We start from the raw sequence: 16,340 nt of genomic DNA on the forward strand, positions 1-16,340 counted from the left end.
TCACTGCTGCTGCAATTCTATACCTGTATAAGAGCCAAGTAAAAGCACATTATCCTACCTTGACAGAGTTCAAAATAGACTTTGCAGCCTAGCGGGGGATGCCCTTTTCTCTTCCATGCAAATTTTTTCTCACAGAAGAGACGTGAGCTGGTCTCTGCTTTAGCGTTATTTTCATGGTAAGTGCTCGTCTGAGCTCCAATCTATAGTCCTCCCTTGTTTGACTTTCACGAAAATATTTGTCTAGTTGAAACTACTATCAATAATTTCCCCCACTCTTTATCTGTGCTTAAACCTAAACATAGATTTTATGAACAAAGCTTCTTTCTTAGAACTTGCACGCCTGTGGAACCGTTTCGTTTCCCTGCTTTCCAACTGACTACAATATGGTTATCTTCAAGTCCAATGTGAACAAGTTCTCGATAAGTCATCCACTTAAGTAATCCAATTTACCAAATTTCCATTACTAACGATGACTACAATATATTCCCCTTGACCACTGTACACTCATTAACCCTTATCCTATCCTCAAGTGGCCTCTGGGCCTTGATAAATGGTGACTACTTTTATAAAAAAAAGAGAAAACTTATCAAAACTGAATATTACTTAAGGATAAGGGTTAATGAGATGAATAGAGTGTCAGTTGAATGATGAAGAATATTATGAGAGGATTGAAAATAATGACGGAATCAAAATTGATAACTTATGAAGGCAGGATATAACAAGTATTTGTTGACATTAGAGTTGAAGATGACAATGTTGTAGGCTGCAGAGGTGACTCAGAAGCAAAAAAGAAATAAATGAATAAAAAAAAGATCTAGTTGGACTTGAACTCAACATGGCTGATTTTATCTGTAACAACATCCTAATCAAGTATCCTCCACTACTCAATATTTGATTTTCTTTAAACAAGAAAAAAAGGTTCTTGTCTAGAATTCGATCTATATTAAAAACAAAAATTAAATAAAAATCTGTATGATGTACATAGCCGTGACAATAATGAAAATATCACATTCCAAAAATTATTGATCAGGAAATTTTATTTTTATAAAGAAAATCATTTTTAAGCAATTAATGGGAATTTGTAGGCATTACAACATAAATATTGCAAGTTTAAATTATTGAGTTATCTCCTTTTATTTTTTTTTTGCTTTTTAGATGGTCTTCAAAATGGCAGACTAAAAGCCGCTCTTCTGTTACTCATAGAATTTGATATTTTTTATTTAAAAATAAAACTACTTTATCAAATTACACGATTTTTGGAATATGATATTTTCATTTTATCACGTGTATGGATATTATACAGATTTTTCTTTATTTTTTTTTTATATCAGAGAATTCTGGACAAGAACAAAAAAAAAATCAAAGATTAAAACAAAACAGAAAAACTAAAAACAATTTCTGTCAAATAAAAAAAAAGAAAAAAGGAAAGGGAAAAGAAAAAGTCTTACTTTGATCATAAACTTTGGCTTTATAAAAACCACCAAAACATTCCGCTTCCACGCTGATATCCGTCATGTGAAATTCTTCAACTGTGATGTCATTAAACTTAAACCAACAACCTTTCCGTGGATTTGAAGAAACTGTCCCCCTGCACGAATATACCAAAACGGTAGAAATGGTAAGAAACAAAAAAATGTTTTTAAAATTCATTTTAAACATTAAAATATGAGCTTATCTTTAATTGTCACATGATTAATGCTATTGATAAGATTTACCCTTTCACTTACGTTTTACTAGCAGGACCTATGTACCGGCATTGCTTGGTGAAAATATGACACAAAGCCAGAACCATTGGTGACCATGATCAGTGTCAGACACTGTCATTCAGTGGCATGCATCATTATCCATAGTGGTCATTGCTCTTTTTAGATGGTTACTGTCACTTCATGGCAGGGGCGGTCACTGGCAGGCACTAGTGATTTTAGGCTGTTACTACTTTAGTGAGCAATATGTACCGCGCTATTTTTTTTTAGATATGATGTTCTAATTAAATGTAACTTTACACAATATAATAATGCTACAACATCTTTTTATTAAATTGTTAGGTGAAAGTACCAAATAGTCATAAAAATTCTTGTCCGTAATCCACAGAAGCACATTTAGAACTGGGTTTTTTTTGTTTGTTTGTTTTCCTTTTACTAAAAAGTAAAAATGAAGATATGCTATTTCGTAAATTCTTAGGTGAAAGAACAAGCGAAACAGAAGCAACTCAAAATATGTTGGTGTTAGGTGAAATCTTCCGTTTGATATAAGAATAGTCAGATTACCAAACCAAACTTACTGTTTTGGTTTAAAATACTGAATAAAATTGGCATAAAAGAAAATACATTAAACTTTTGTACGCAATTAAGTAATACATGGTTATATTTTGCATGAAATAATAAAAAAATTCTACTTTTTAACCTTTTATTTTATTTTTTTCAAATCTATTTTATTATTAAAAACTATACATTACCTACATGTGAACATTTCTTGCTTATTTAAAAATATTTATGTAAATAAAGAAAACACTTAAAACATGGCTGCCAGTGATGTTAAACTAAAATAGGAAGTCCATTTTGGTAAGCACACATTAGTACATCATTAAGCAGTTTTCAACTGACACAGGTCTGAGTGGCCTATGATTCTTATTTGCCGAATACTAATAAAAACAATAAATAATAGATGTAGTATCATCAATAATAATAATAATAACAGTATTTAAGTAATGTCTGAAATTTATACGGTATTATTTGTGTCTATAAAAATTATATAACAATAAGAATAATGCTATGATATGTTTATAAAAAATCAAGGTATCAAGGAGTCATAAAAATCAGTATTCGTTATCGACTAAGCAGCTTTCAAAAATGTTTAAATTTTGTTTTCAGCAAAAATGAAAACGAAGATACAATATTGTTTAGATTTTTAGGTAAAAGTACAGAACATGTAAGAACATTAGTGCCCACATTCCGTCGTTAATAATAAGAATACTGATAATAATAAATAATAGAAGTATTAATAGTAATAATAAAACTTATAACAACCAAAGTATTAGTAATAATGTTTTGCATGAATAATTCGAAATCTCGTTTTCTGTTGTATAAACAATGATTAATGTGAATGCTTATTTTGTAGTGGAAAAAATTAAAGAATATTTAGAAAAGTAACAATATGATCTGTATCGAAAGCAACATTGAGAAAAGTTTTTGCCGTATTCAGGAATATGAACTGCTAATCTGAAGAATGACTGGTTCTAATGTCAACATGTTTGTCCAACTGGTGATTACTGGCTATTCAGCGATTCTGCGAAAGTAAGCGTTAGTTATTTTCTAGTTTTATGCCAACATAATACGTACAAAACTAATGCATCTATGAAATAAAATAATTTCCTGGTGGCATGTGGCTAAATTTGACTTTGAAAATGAAACCCTGTGATTTCATATTTTGTAGGAAGACTAAATTAAAAAAGGGGGAAAGATCTGCTATTACCTATGTGGGATTATGTAACTGAGAGTGAGGTAAGGAGAGCAAATTATAATCTTTTGAAACCAGCAATAAAATGTGCATAATCTTACTTGAAAATATTCTGTAGTATTAACTTTGAATGGTGAGTATGAAAGATTTGTATATGAATAACCTCTTTGGTTTCCTATAATGTAGATAGTTAGTGGGGAAAAACGTTATTTTATTATATATAGAGATTATCACATATGCTTTGAAACATAGCATAAATCAAATCTATGACATCATGCAAAAGGTATAATTATTTTGTCAAAGTTATGTTTTAATCTCTATCTAAAAGAAAGTCTAAATAGCTTAGTTGCCTGACTCTCTCAGCTACGTAGTCCCACATAGAACCTGAGATTGAAGATTTCAAGGTTTAGGTTTTGATTTCTGGTCATGGTATCTGCTTTATTAGGGATTTCTTATTTAAGATTAATGCAATCTTTTCTATTACTAAAAATCGTTAAAATCTCTGATACGTATTTATTACATTTAAAAATATTGTGACTAATAAACGAATAAACTCTATTTATAAAAGATGTGTCCAGATTTTACAGAATAATAAGATTTATATGAAATGCATCGTATAGCGTGATGTAGACAAGTCAAATGGTATAATTGTAAATCAGAACCTACAACTGAGTCTCATTTGCATATTGAGCAAGCATATAAAAAGCGGCTATTTTTTTTTCTTTTCTCTTCACTCCTTCTGTCTACACAAGATCTTACAGGTTGCCGAAAGATCAGGTTTGTCACAAATTAAATCATTTAATCACAAAAAGCATTGATAACAATAAGTTCTAATAGGCAGTCTTTTAAAATTGAAGGATTTTGCCTGGGTGTAAAATATGCTTAAATATGATATTTTAATTTGTCCAGATTTTATATATATTATTATAGAGTCGTGATTTCAAAAGTAAAAAAAAAAGTATTTGGGTGCCATCAGCTCGAAGCAAAACTGTAGCATTCAAAGCTGGTGACATTACCATTGTCTCAATGTGACACATACATGAACTGATTAAAAATAAAAAATAAACTAGGATCAATGTAAAAAATGTATAACAATTTTTTAAATTTTGAATTTTAAAACCCATAAAGAATTGTCTATAAAAAATCTAATCATTTGAGGCCCCTAGCGCTGCTCTGTGACTTAGTTTTGGAGGATATAGGGTTTTAAAATATGGAGACAGACAGACATATAGCCTTTTATATATTAGATTTTGAAAAAGATACACATGAAGGTCAGCGAGTACATCAGACAAAACATTGTGAAAAAGTAACAATAAATAAAGAATAACAAAAATAATACAAATTATTATTTCTTATCTAGAAAATTCTAAAACGATATTTTTTGTTTTTATTGCAGAGCTTATTGTTTAATTTCTAATAATCAAAAGAAATTTCTAGAAGAATTCTTACAAATCTAAATTTTATGAGATGTGGTGGGTGAAATCTGTAGTTTTTAAACAAAAAAGTAAATAAAATAATTGGCCATCTAAAACATTAGACAAAAAAGAAGAGAAAATTCTGATTAGACGAAATTTTTTCAATCATGTTTAGAGGAAAGGTTGACGGGATCAAAAAGCAGCAACAGCTTTGATATAAAAATAAAAAGGAGAAATGTTAGCTCTTACCTCCTATCTTTAATATAAGAATAATAATGTCCGGCATTGGCCTGTCCGCTATGGACAACGATGCCAACCAATTCATAGTTGATCTTATTTGTACAGCTGGTTGGCACAGTTATCGTCTCTTTGGATTGCATTTGACCAACACAGTTGGTTGCCTCTCGTTGCTGCTTCTCCACCACGGTTTCATCATCAGGACACGCATTTACAGATTCAGACTCCTGTCTCGCCATGCCAGCTTCCGTGTAAGGTTCCATATCAAGCACCCATGGAAACTGGAAAGACGAGATAAAAAACAAAAAAAATTACTGCATTGAGCAAAATGTTTTGAAGAGTTTTCCAAAATCAAGAAAATATTCTACGAGATTTTGTCGTACGTTTCCTTTTTTTTTTTTTTTTTTTTACAGCAAATCAAATAACAAAAGCTAAGTTATTCTTTTACCTACCTGTATAAATTTTATTTTTGTATTTTAACTTAGTAAGAAGTTATTTACTTTGAAACACAAATAAAGTCTAGTTTTAAATTAGAACAAGAAAAAAAAAATGGCTGACATTAAATAGCTATCTGGGGGGGGGGGGTCTCGATAATCGCTCAAAAATCGAAAATTAAACAAAATATTTGTAGAACATTATATTTTTGCATGAGTAATGATGTTTATTGGGCGAGTTTCTACCAGTATTTGTTTAATGCTAGATTTTTGAGAAATTATCGAGACTCTCCCAATGATCATCTAATGTCAGCCATTTTTTCCTTGTTTTAACTTATGACTAATCATTATTCGTGTTTCAAAATAAATAAATACTTTAAAATAATTTAAAACACAAAAAATTATCCAGGTAGGTAGAAGAGTAACTTATCTTGTTTTTGGTAATATTCGTTATATACTTGTTTTATGACCACTTTTTCGTTTTGTTGGCTATACTGGAAAATAACTCCGTTTTTTTGTTTTTTTTTGAGAAAGAAAAAAAAAGGTGCACATGTGCGATACAATTGATGTACCCCCCACCCCTCACTCCAAAGGTTAAGAAGTAAAAAAAAATAAAAGAAAGAAATAAATATAATGAAAAAAGAGGAAATAAGTTTATCAACAGAACAAAGATACAGGCAGGTGTTCACCAAGGTACACAAAGGGAACTAAAACAGAATTGTTAATCAGGGTGTAGCATAGAATAGAAGCAGAAGATCCGGACAATAGAGGTCAGTACATTTAGAGTTAATTTATGCAATGAGTTTTGCAAGTTAAGGACAGTTTGTGGACAGTGAGGTTTGTGACAGTTGAGGACAGTTGTGAGTTGGACATCGAAGGCAGGTTGTGGTTTGGAGCAGATTGACAATGAGCTGATGTCAACTGACAACAAAGCGGCCTCAACAAACTATGTACAGGGTGGAACGATAAAAGTGTCACCCTAAAGAAAACAACACTACAGCTTTATTTTAAAACTTTTATTGAAAAAATTAATTCAGCTAACTTGATTATCTAATAGAGCTGACATCTATTCAATGTATCCGCTTTCAGCCTCAATTACCACCTTGATACAGATTCAGAACTAGGAGCATGCTTTTTCCTCAAGCGCCGATGAAAGCTCAGCAAATAATCGGCCGATGACAGCAATTAGGCTAGGTTTGATATTGTGGAAACTAATGTTGATTATGTTCTCGATGTATGACCAAACAAAGTAGTCCAGCAGGTTCAGGTTGGGGGAAGAAGGGGGGAGAGAAGGGTACAAAGTTGTAGCACTCCTTCTGAAGCCAAGCTTTTGTCTTTTTGGACTTGTGGGCCGGCATGGAGTTCTGCTGTTACACCCAGCATCTGCTAGCAGCCACCTGATTGCACCAGTGGATCACCACACTCTTCAGCACATCCAGGTACACTTTGGTGTTGACTTTCAAGCTGACTTTGAAGATGTGAGGTGAAATGATGTGGCCTTCACTTGAAACCACACCAAAGACCATATCTGTGGCCGGAAACTTTGTTTTCATCACCCTGGACACGTCCTTGTTATTTGTGGTAATCCAGCAATGCATTTTGAGGATGCTGGCAATGGTCCTGTTGTCATAACTTAGATCAGTAGAGAGCATGAGTTGTACAGCAACACATCTCCAATCTCACTTGTTGAACATTTCAAATCTCACTTTCAAACATGATAGAAGGCTCTGATTGCTCTTGGTGACAACTAGTAGAGAGTCTAAAACAAAAACAAAAAAATAAACTGGTTTTCATCAAACAGAAATGGAATCATGTCTTTTCTAGGGCAACAATTTTATCATTCCACCCTGTAGATGTGGACCCTAGCACTTAGAGGGTTGCTTCCTGCGATGGTGTCACACATGCACCCAGATCCCAACAGAACTCTACAGGATTTGTTTTCTATATTTTCTTTTGAGTTATTTTACTTTTTTATACTTATGAACCTGTACGTGACCCCTTGGCAGCTGGCAATGTAAGAGTTGACGACGCAGCGAAGATGAAAGAGAAGACCTGGAAACAATGTTGAGATTAGCATTTCTTATAGAGCGCAGCATCACGTGGTGTCGCACATGTAGATTGAGTGAGGTGCAGCTTACCTTAAAATAGTCATCAAATTTTAATGCCTTCTGTGCTTCCCAGTCATAACCAAATCGTTTCAACTGGATGCAAAGCAGAGGAGGAAGCGTTTTGATACACATTCGTTTGATTGTGTTTCTCTACAATTAAAAAATAAATAAAATCATGAGACAAATATTTTTTAAAACGATAAAAATTAGAGAAGGAATGAGAAAAGATGAAAATGAAACTTACTTTTTCTCGACATTTTTCACAGAAATAAGCATTGTCCCCTTCGAGGAGTTCACCTTTAACAAACTGATCCAATGAATCTTGTAAGGTCGCATTTTTCACCGTCAAATTTAGAGCAAAAAATGGCTCCTCTCTTTCATAACTAGTTACAAAGAAAAAAAAAAAATTAAAAAAAAAAAAAAAAAAAAAAAAATGAGGTTTTACTTAGTATGAATGTATATCCAATGAATATACAAACACAAATAGAAACAACATGAAAAACAAGTTCTACTTAAATAAAACTATTTTTCTGCTTTCTGCTTAGATGTCTTGCTGGTGTATATCAAGGAAAAGTCCCTTCTAATTAATACTTACACAATTCCAGTTTATTTTTTTAAAACTCTACATAAAAAACTAGCCATTACTTTGAAATGGTTTTATTTTTTATAAAATGTTATAATAAAAAATTTCCAAGTCTTTAATTTGAAAATTTTTTTTCAGAATGGTTTTATGAAGGACGTTCCAAAAGTAATGCCTCCTATTACTTATTCTGCCTGAATGGATAAGGGGGATTGCAAATTGCTTTGCTATGATGACTGAACTTTTGCATTCATGACCTGAAAGTTTCATCTCTGTGTTGCAGATATTGACGGTGTGAGACTAAGAAAGCAACCTCTGTCAGACATGTGTCAGAGATGCATTATTGACTCTCTGGCAAAAGTGCATTGAGAATGGTGGTGACTATGTAGAAATATAGGTACTTGTACAGAATTTGAACCAGACGTAACTAACTGGCTGCTCGGCTTCACTTGGATCATGACGTCAACCACCGGTTTTTGCTGAGTGTCGCCAATTATCAAAGCTAAACAATGCTACTTAAGGAAAATACTGAAGAAAACATTTAAATATAATAAAAATCACCATAAATAAATAAAGAAAATGAAGAAACGATGATCTATTGTAATAATTTCTGTTTTATTTTTGTAACAAGTTTTTTTAAGTGAAAAAAAATAAGCAAGTTGTATTTCTTTTTTCAACCATTTTTTTTGTCAACCTAAATTGAACAAAATTAATAAGATAACCAATTTTTTTTATTTTCATATATTTTTTAACAAAAGGTTTTAAAAAATCACTTTATGTATTTTTCATGTATTTTTTTTTTTTTTCATTTTTTTCTTTAAATTTGTAACTAATGTAAAGTAAACTTTTCCTTTTTTTTTTCTTTTACTGAACATTTTTTCCTGTGGGGCTGGGCAACTGACTTTTTAAATTAAATTAAAATAGCTGGGATATTTCCTTAGGATTAGGTAAACTTTTCTTTGATCGCATCAGACGATGTTAAAGTGATGTGAGAAGAGACAGCAAATGTGGAAGAAACTTTGCCAACCAAATAGCTTTCCGATATATGGTTTAATATGAAGACAAAAGGATCATTACCAAATTTCTGTCTCCACATAAACTCGAAAAGATAACTCTCTAGAAGCTCCTGGCATTTACAACTGACTGTTGATCCAAGGTGGAGACATTCATCTTGTATAAAGTTGTTGGGAATGGCTGTTTGAGGGTGTGTTGTTTACTAAAGTTAATGATTTTTTTTTTCATCCAATATTTTTCAAGGATTGTCTGCTCCTTTGCTGTGCATTGATCGGCATCTTAAGTCAGATTATCGTCAAACTCGAGCGCATGTTCGAAGCAAAGCCGAGCAGCTGGTTAGTTATGTCTAGTTTAAATTCGACACAAGAACCAGAATATAAATTCTGAAGCACAGAAGGTCGTTCGTTTCACTGGTACCACTCTCATATTTGTAGGCCAACCTTTTTAGTTAAAAAAAATAAGAGGTTTTACTTTTGGAACAACCCTCGTACGTAAGAATTAGTTGTAAAATATTTAAAGTTTACCTAAAATATATTCTTTACTTTTAAATATTTTAAAAAAATATCTTGTAATAAAAATATATTTTTTTAGACTTTACATCAAATTTTTTTTTTTAAAGTTTATATGAAAAATATTTTTAAAAAATTTAAAATTAAAAAATATTTTTATTACAAAAAAAAAAAAAAAGTAAATATTATTTTTAACGCAAATTCTTAAAATATATTTTTCAAGTATAGATTATTTTTTTTAAGATAGAGTTTTAAAATTAAACTAGAATTACATAAGTATTAATCAGAAGGAACCTTTCCTCTGTATAACTCTGGCAAGACTTGGTAAGATTTACATTAAACAGAGTGAGGAATTGAAAATAAAATAAATTTAACATAACCGAAACTTTATTTACATAAGAAAAAACATTTTGTTGGAGATATTTTGCTGACAAAGAAACAATCACTGCATATGCAAGATGATGAGTGATTATTGGTATGAATCCAGTTGCATGTGTGTGATGAATCTGTACATAATTTAGTGTCATTAACTGCAGCCTCTGTCAGTTACAGCATCAAGTTGGCATAGATGTTTCCTGTCTTACTTGTGTGAGTGTCTTTATGATGAATAAACTAGTGTGGATGGCAGTCAGTAATTGTGTTTATGAGCTGAATGAGATATCTTGACTAATTGTTTCTGTTAAAACTTTGCTTTACGTGTTTCAGATTGACTCCAAACAGTCTTTTCTCAACAGTTACTTTTTTATATTTGATAAAAATCTAGGCTCTTTGATTAGTTGAAAAATATTTTAATAAATATTTAAATCTTGATTTGATCGAGTCACTACACGGATTAGTTTAAAAAATCTACTTATGCACAAAATTTTCTGGGTAATTTATGCAAAACACTGAATGAAAGTTTTGTGATCAATGAAAAATACATTATTTCTGTTATTACAATGATAATTCAATAAAAAATTAATTGAAAACTGAAAACAATATTTTTGTTGTTGTTATGAAGGAAATACAATGAATAATTGGACAATTTTTCAAATCAAGAAAAAAAAAAACACTCATTATAAGGTAAGTTACATGAATAAATATTTATTTTTGAATAACTGAAAGCAAAGAAAAATTTATATTTTTTTATATAATTTTTTTTTTTTTTGTTAAAATCAAGATAAATATTTAATTTTTTTTATAATAAATGAATAGTAAATAAATGTTTTCATAAACAGTGTTGGCTGCTGTGATTTCATTGGCTCAGTGTTTTGGTATCTTTTGGCATTTTACATTAACTGTTTGGAAAATTCTGATAATAACACGGTCCTCATACAGAGTATATGTATAAAAAAAAATAAGATTTCACTAATTTTATTTTTTAGCCTGAATTATGATTATTTATATTGTTTCTATTTGGACTATTGTCCTAATCAACAATATATATTACAAGGATCATCCAAAAAATAAAGCCTCCTATTTTTTAACAAGTGTCCTTTTGTGCTCCAGAATTTATTTTTCTACATAGTCACCACCATTTTTAATGCACTTTGTATATTTTATCATGTAAATAAGATTAATTCCTCATCCCCAAAATTCCCTGCTTAATTAATAAAAACTGGCCGCATATGATTTTGTCTTGTGTCAAAAAAACTCTGGTTAAAGTTTTAATTAAAATTTGAATTGAAATTTTTGAGTTATATTTAGAAGTACACCCTAAGTTGAGATGATGAGGCAATATAATTCAAGATAGCGGATGTTCATGTTCAGCACAGATAGATGACAATAACAGGAGTGGAGCAATACAACTCTAGGAACAGAGAACATTCACATCAATACAGGGTGTATTGGGTAGTGTGAGGAAGTGGTCTACAAGAATGTGACACATATTTTTCAAATTCATTACACGCTAAATCAGAAAAAAAAAAAAAATCCAAAACAAAAGAACAAAAAAAAAAATGTATAAAAGTAGTAATGTTTCAGAGTCATATATGTCTGTAACGTTGGGAGAAACAAAAAAAAAATGTATAAAAGTAGTAATGTTTCAGAGTCATATATGTCTGTAACGTTGGGAGAAACAAAAAAAAAAAATGTATAAAAGTAGTAATGTTTCAGAGTCATATATATGTCTGTAATGTTGGGAGAAACAAAAAAGTAAAAAATAAGCATTTTGCTTTTATCATACTTACCGATGCGGACAATCTTTACAAATTTTCTGATCAGAAAAGATTCCTTGAAATTTCTTTTTAAAAACTTCCTCTCTGCCAAGATTCTGGAAGTAAGATATAAAGACAACCAGTGAATTACATTTAAACATTAATAAGTATTAAAAAAATGCTGATTTCTTCATAATAATATTTGATTTAACATCTGTTTTACATACAAACTATTAGTTCATTTGTGTTTTTTACTTGTGAATAAACTGATACCTGATCAAATAACTTCTAAAATTTTATAACAGCAACATCTTGTCCACACTGCTATATGGAAGTGAAACTTGGTATCTCAAAATTACCAAAAAGACAACATTAGATGCATTTGATTCAAAGTGCTGTAGAAAGATGTTAAGGATCAAATGAAGCAATCAGTCAGTACACTAACCAACATATAGTATAAACTACAAATAACATTTAGGCTGGTTTAGGCATACTCTAAGATTGTCCCTAGAGAGAATTGCCAAAAGGTGTTCCAATGGACCCTTGATAGAAAAAGGGAAAACCAAAAATGAACTGGAAACAGACAATTGAGAACAGGAAGAAACTGGAAATCCACTGAGGATCTGGCTTCAGATTGAAAATGATGGTATACTTTTTTTTTTTTTTATAACATTTTCACCCCAAACAAGGCACATTGCCACTTTGAAGTAGGGGGCTACTATCAGGGACATAAGCTACAGGGGTACTATGTAGGGAGTTGGGCAGCAAGATGTCGGTTCACGTTACGCTTGAACTTCTGCATGTCAGTACAGTTGGGGAAGCAGGGTACCGGAAAGGAGTTGCAAAGTCTTGCGGTTTTGGGCAAGAAACTACTGGAGTAGAAAGCTCTCTTACATCTAGGGATCTCTACTGTGAAGGGGTGGGATTTAGCTGCTCGGGTTTGTCAGGGGTATTTACGTCGTGGGGGCACAAGTGCTTGCAGTTCGTCAGAGCATTCACCGTTAAAGCACTTGTAGAACAGGCAGAGGGATGCAACATTTTGTTAATGAGACAGAGGCTGAAGCTTAGATGACAGTACAGGAGCTTTCAGGTTGGAGACTCTCTTTTGGACCTTGTCTAGGAGTGAGAGACTAGTAGCAGATGCACCAGCCCAAATATGACAACAATACTCCATACATGGGCAAATGGTGGTCTTATAGAGGTACAGGATAGTTAGTTACTTTGACTGGCTCATGCATTGCAGGAGTTCATAAGTTTAAGTCTAAGAATAACCAAGTAGTAAGTACACAGCGGTTGTACAGAACCTCCAATGTGGTTATCATTCAAAGTGACACTTGCACTCTGTACAAAAGAAATGCAAAAGCAGACCGAGCATTGTGATGCTCATGAGTATTTGCTGTAAAGACTGACATTCAAAGTAATGAAGCATCTATGTTTTGATGCACTATTTTCTATTTACGTAAACAAAGTGCTGGGTAACTGGCCAATGGAATAGCTTGGTGTATGAATACAGTTCTTTGAAATGTGGCTTTACAAATTTTTCCTGACATTAAAACAGTTGGGATTTTGCCTATTTGTGGCTCTATCCAGCTAAACAGTTTGCAATAAAATCTGCTACAGAGTATGGCACTATAAATTTGGTGAAGTTTAATATTGTTTGTCTTTAATCTCTTTCCAGTTTGGCTAAATAAGAAGGCATTTTTATTACATAATAATGTTATCTATTCTTTTTTCTTTGCCTCAAACAGAGATTTCATTTAACTGCTTTTAATGCAGAGTCACAAGCATTACCGATTTCTACAAAAAACCTTTTGGTATAATAATTGTGAATATCCTTTGCTTCATCCATTCTAATTGACTATACATACTAAAGATTGATAGTATACTGCATTTTTCAATTGCAACCAAATATCTTAATTTATTTAAAACATTTAGAATTTGTTTCTGAATTTTCGAGATGATGTTCGATTATTTGGATTATTCAGACTACTGTTCTTGAGTTATTTTCACAATGTTTTAGTCAATGTAACCTCCGACCTTTTTCAAATGTATCTTGTTGAACTCAGAAATCTTTCTGTCGAACTTGGGGCTCTGCACAGAATTTTGTACAGAACCCTTTATTTTATTTATGGGGGTAGCATGCTCTCGTTCGATCAGCTATGATTGGGTAGAAGTCCTAAGTAATTCATAATTGTATTTTGAGTGTCACCTGTATTGAGGATTGAACCTTCAACCTCTAGAAGCATGTAACTTACGAATTAATTTTACCAAGTATTTTATATCCACTGTACCACAGGAATGACAGAAAGATTCCAAAGTTTGACAAGATACACCTGAAGAAGGTCAGAGGTTACACTGGGTGAAATATTGTGAAAATAAAAATCAAAATGAGAAAAGTTGTCCGAATAATCCAAATAACCAATCATCATCTCAAAAATTCAAAAACAAAATTTAAATGTTTTAAAAATACGAATTTAGAAATTAATTGAAGTGTCTTAGTTTAAAAAAAGTTTGATGAATATCATGTGAATAAAATAAATTGAGAATTAATTGCAATTAAAAAAAATAAATTGCAATTAAAAAAAATAAAATTGCAATTTAAAAAAAATAAATTATAAATTTTTTTTTTGCAATTAAAAAAAATAAAATTGCAATTTAAAAAAAAAAAGTTGTAATTAAAAAATATCCAACTGAAATTTAAAGTTCTTACTTTCAGTTGTTCATCGATTTGGTCGATGAGAGCTTGGAAGAAGTCAAAGGCATCTTGTTGTTCGTGGACATTTATTGTTTGTCCCCACAACTTAAAGACTTTCCAGAAACTTTCTGGCTCATGGTACTGCAATTTGCTGTCCGTCAGATGACCAAAAATCTGTTGCACTTGATAGAAAACACTAAAATCAAAGAAAAAAAAAGAAAAAATAAAGAAACTTAAAAAAAACATCAGCAAATTATTTTTGTTTATGGTTGAGAATTTCATTTATCAAGTTAAATGGATAGGGTACAAAACTGACTTTGAAATCTAGTGGGCGATTCCCTTTTCTCCTCCCTGCTATCTCTTTCTCATACAAGTTTCAAGCCTATCTCTGCTCTATCATTTTTATGGCAGCTGCTTGACTGAGCTTTACTCTTTGGTCCTTCCTCCTGTAAAACATTCACAGTAAACACTCATCTAACTACAACCACTATCAGAAATTTCCTTTACTATCTGTGCATAAAAGTAAATTCCATGAGCAAAGCTTTTTTCGCAGAACTACTCATCTGTGCAACACAATATTGTGGAGATGCTTCTCAGCTGACTATAACATGGTTGTTTTAAAGTCCAACATAAACAAATTCTTGTTGAGTCATCCTCTTAAATAAATTGATTCATATCCAATTTCCACCATCATGATGTTGTCTCACTTGAGACTCATTAATCCTTATTCTCGAGTGACTTCCAGGCATTGATAAGCAGTGACTCTATAGTGACTCAAAAGTAATGCCTCCTATTTTTTATTCCATCCAAATAGATTAAAGAAGTTTGCAAATTGCTATGATTGTTATGATGACTGAACTTTTGCATTCATGACTTGAACGTTTCATCGCTCTGCTGCGGAGATTGATGGCGTGAGACTTTAAAGAAGCAAACCTGTTATAGATGTGCATCAGAAGCAGAGATATGTCATTGAATTTTGGACAAAAGTGCATTGAGAATGGTGATGACTATGTACTTATTTACATAAATTCTGGAACACAAAAGGTTGCTCGTTTAATGATACAACTTCCGTCTTTGTATCTCTTTAACTTTGAATGTATAAGTTCAGTCATCATTACAATGCAACATACAATCTCCTTTGATCCATTTGAGTGGAATAAAAAATTAGGAAGCACTACTTTTGGAATGATCCTCATAATAAAAATTGCAGAAAGAATTGTAAATTCTATTAAGGATTCTATGGATTTGTGGCATTTTTTTTATTTTTTTTTAGGTTGACTGAACCATTTATTTGTTTTCAGCCATGGAAAGCACCCTCTTCCCGAATCTGAGTTTGCCATTTGAAAATAAGTTTTCTATTTTCTAAAAAAAATGTGAGGTAAAAGAAATAATTACAAACCTTTCTTCATCTGGATTATCTTCATCAATAGATAAGATGAATTCCGATATTCCTGGCACCATGAAGATTTGTTGCAAAACAGAATTCATATAACAAGTGGCACCACCATTCTTTAACCCAACAAATCCACAGTCTGCTCGGCCGTCCACAGGAGGCATATACTGAATGGAATGAAGAATAAAGCAAAAAAATAATAATAACAGTTATAAAACATGGAGAAATAAAAAAAGAAAACATTAAAATACTAAAAAATGCAAAAGTCTTGTTTAAAAGAAAAAAAAAAATTTTTTTTCCAGATTAACCCCGATATACAAAAACAAGAGTAAAGAAAAATCTGTATGATGATTATTTTTTTTTT

The 16,340-nt window shown here is 31.5% G+C and overlaps 1 protein-coding gene across 3 annotated transcripts in view; it reads right to left on the reverse strand.

The window, feature by feature from the left end:
- The window catches only part of LOC145300914 (ubiquitin carboxyl-terminal hydrolase 24-like), a 237,514-nt gene that overhangs the window by 41,304 nt on the left and 179,870 nt on the right, over window positions 1-16,340 (reverse strand). For all 3 annotated transcript variants that reach the window (XM_080144530.1, XM_080144529.1, XM_080144528.1), the window contains 7 exons: window positions 15,983-16,143; window positions 14,599-14,779; window positions 11,922-12,004; window positions 7,895-8,033; window positions 7,681-7,800; window positions 5,121-5,389; window positions 1,449-1,588 (listed from right to left, as the gene is read on the reverse strand). In XM_080144530.1, coding sequence (XP_080000656.1) covers window positions 1,449-1,588; window positions 5,121-5,389; window positions 7,681-7,800; window positions 7,895-8,033; window positions 11,922-12,004; window positions 14,599-14,779; window positions 15,983-16,143 — 1,093 coding nt within the window. The remainder of the gene's footprint in view (window positions 1-1,448; window positions 1,589-5,120; window positions 5,390-7,680; window positions 7,801-7,894; window positions 8,034-11,921; window positions 12,005-14,598; window positions 14,780-15,982; window positions 16,144-16,340) is intronic.

The sequence above is a fragment of the Euprymna scolopes genome, chromosome 2, assembly GCF_053919585.1.
Source record: "Euprymna scolopes isolate OS-2025 chromosome 2, ASM5391958v1, whole genome shotgun sequence".
Taxonomy (NCBI): Eukaryota; Metazoa; Mollusca; class Cephalopoda; order Sepiida; family Sepiolidae; genus Euprymna; species Euprymna scolopes.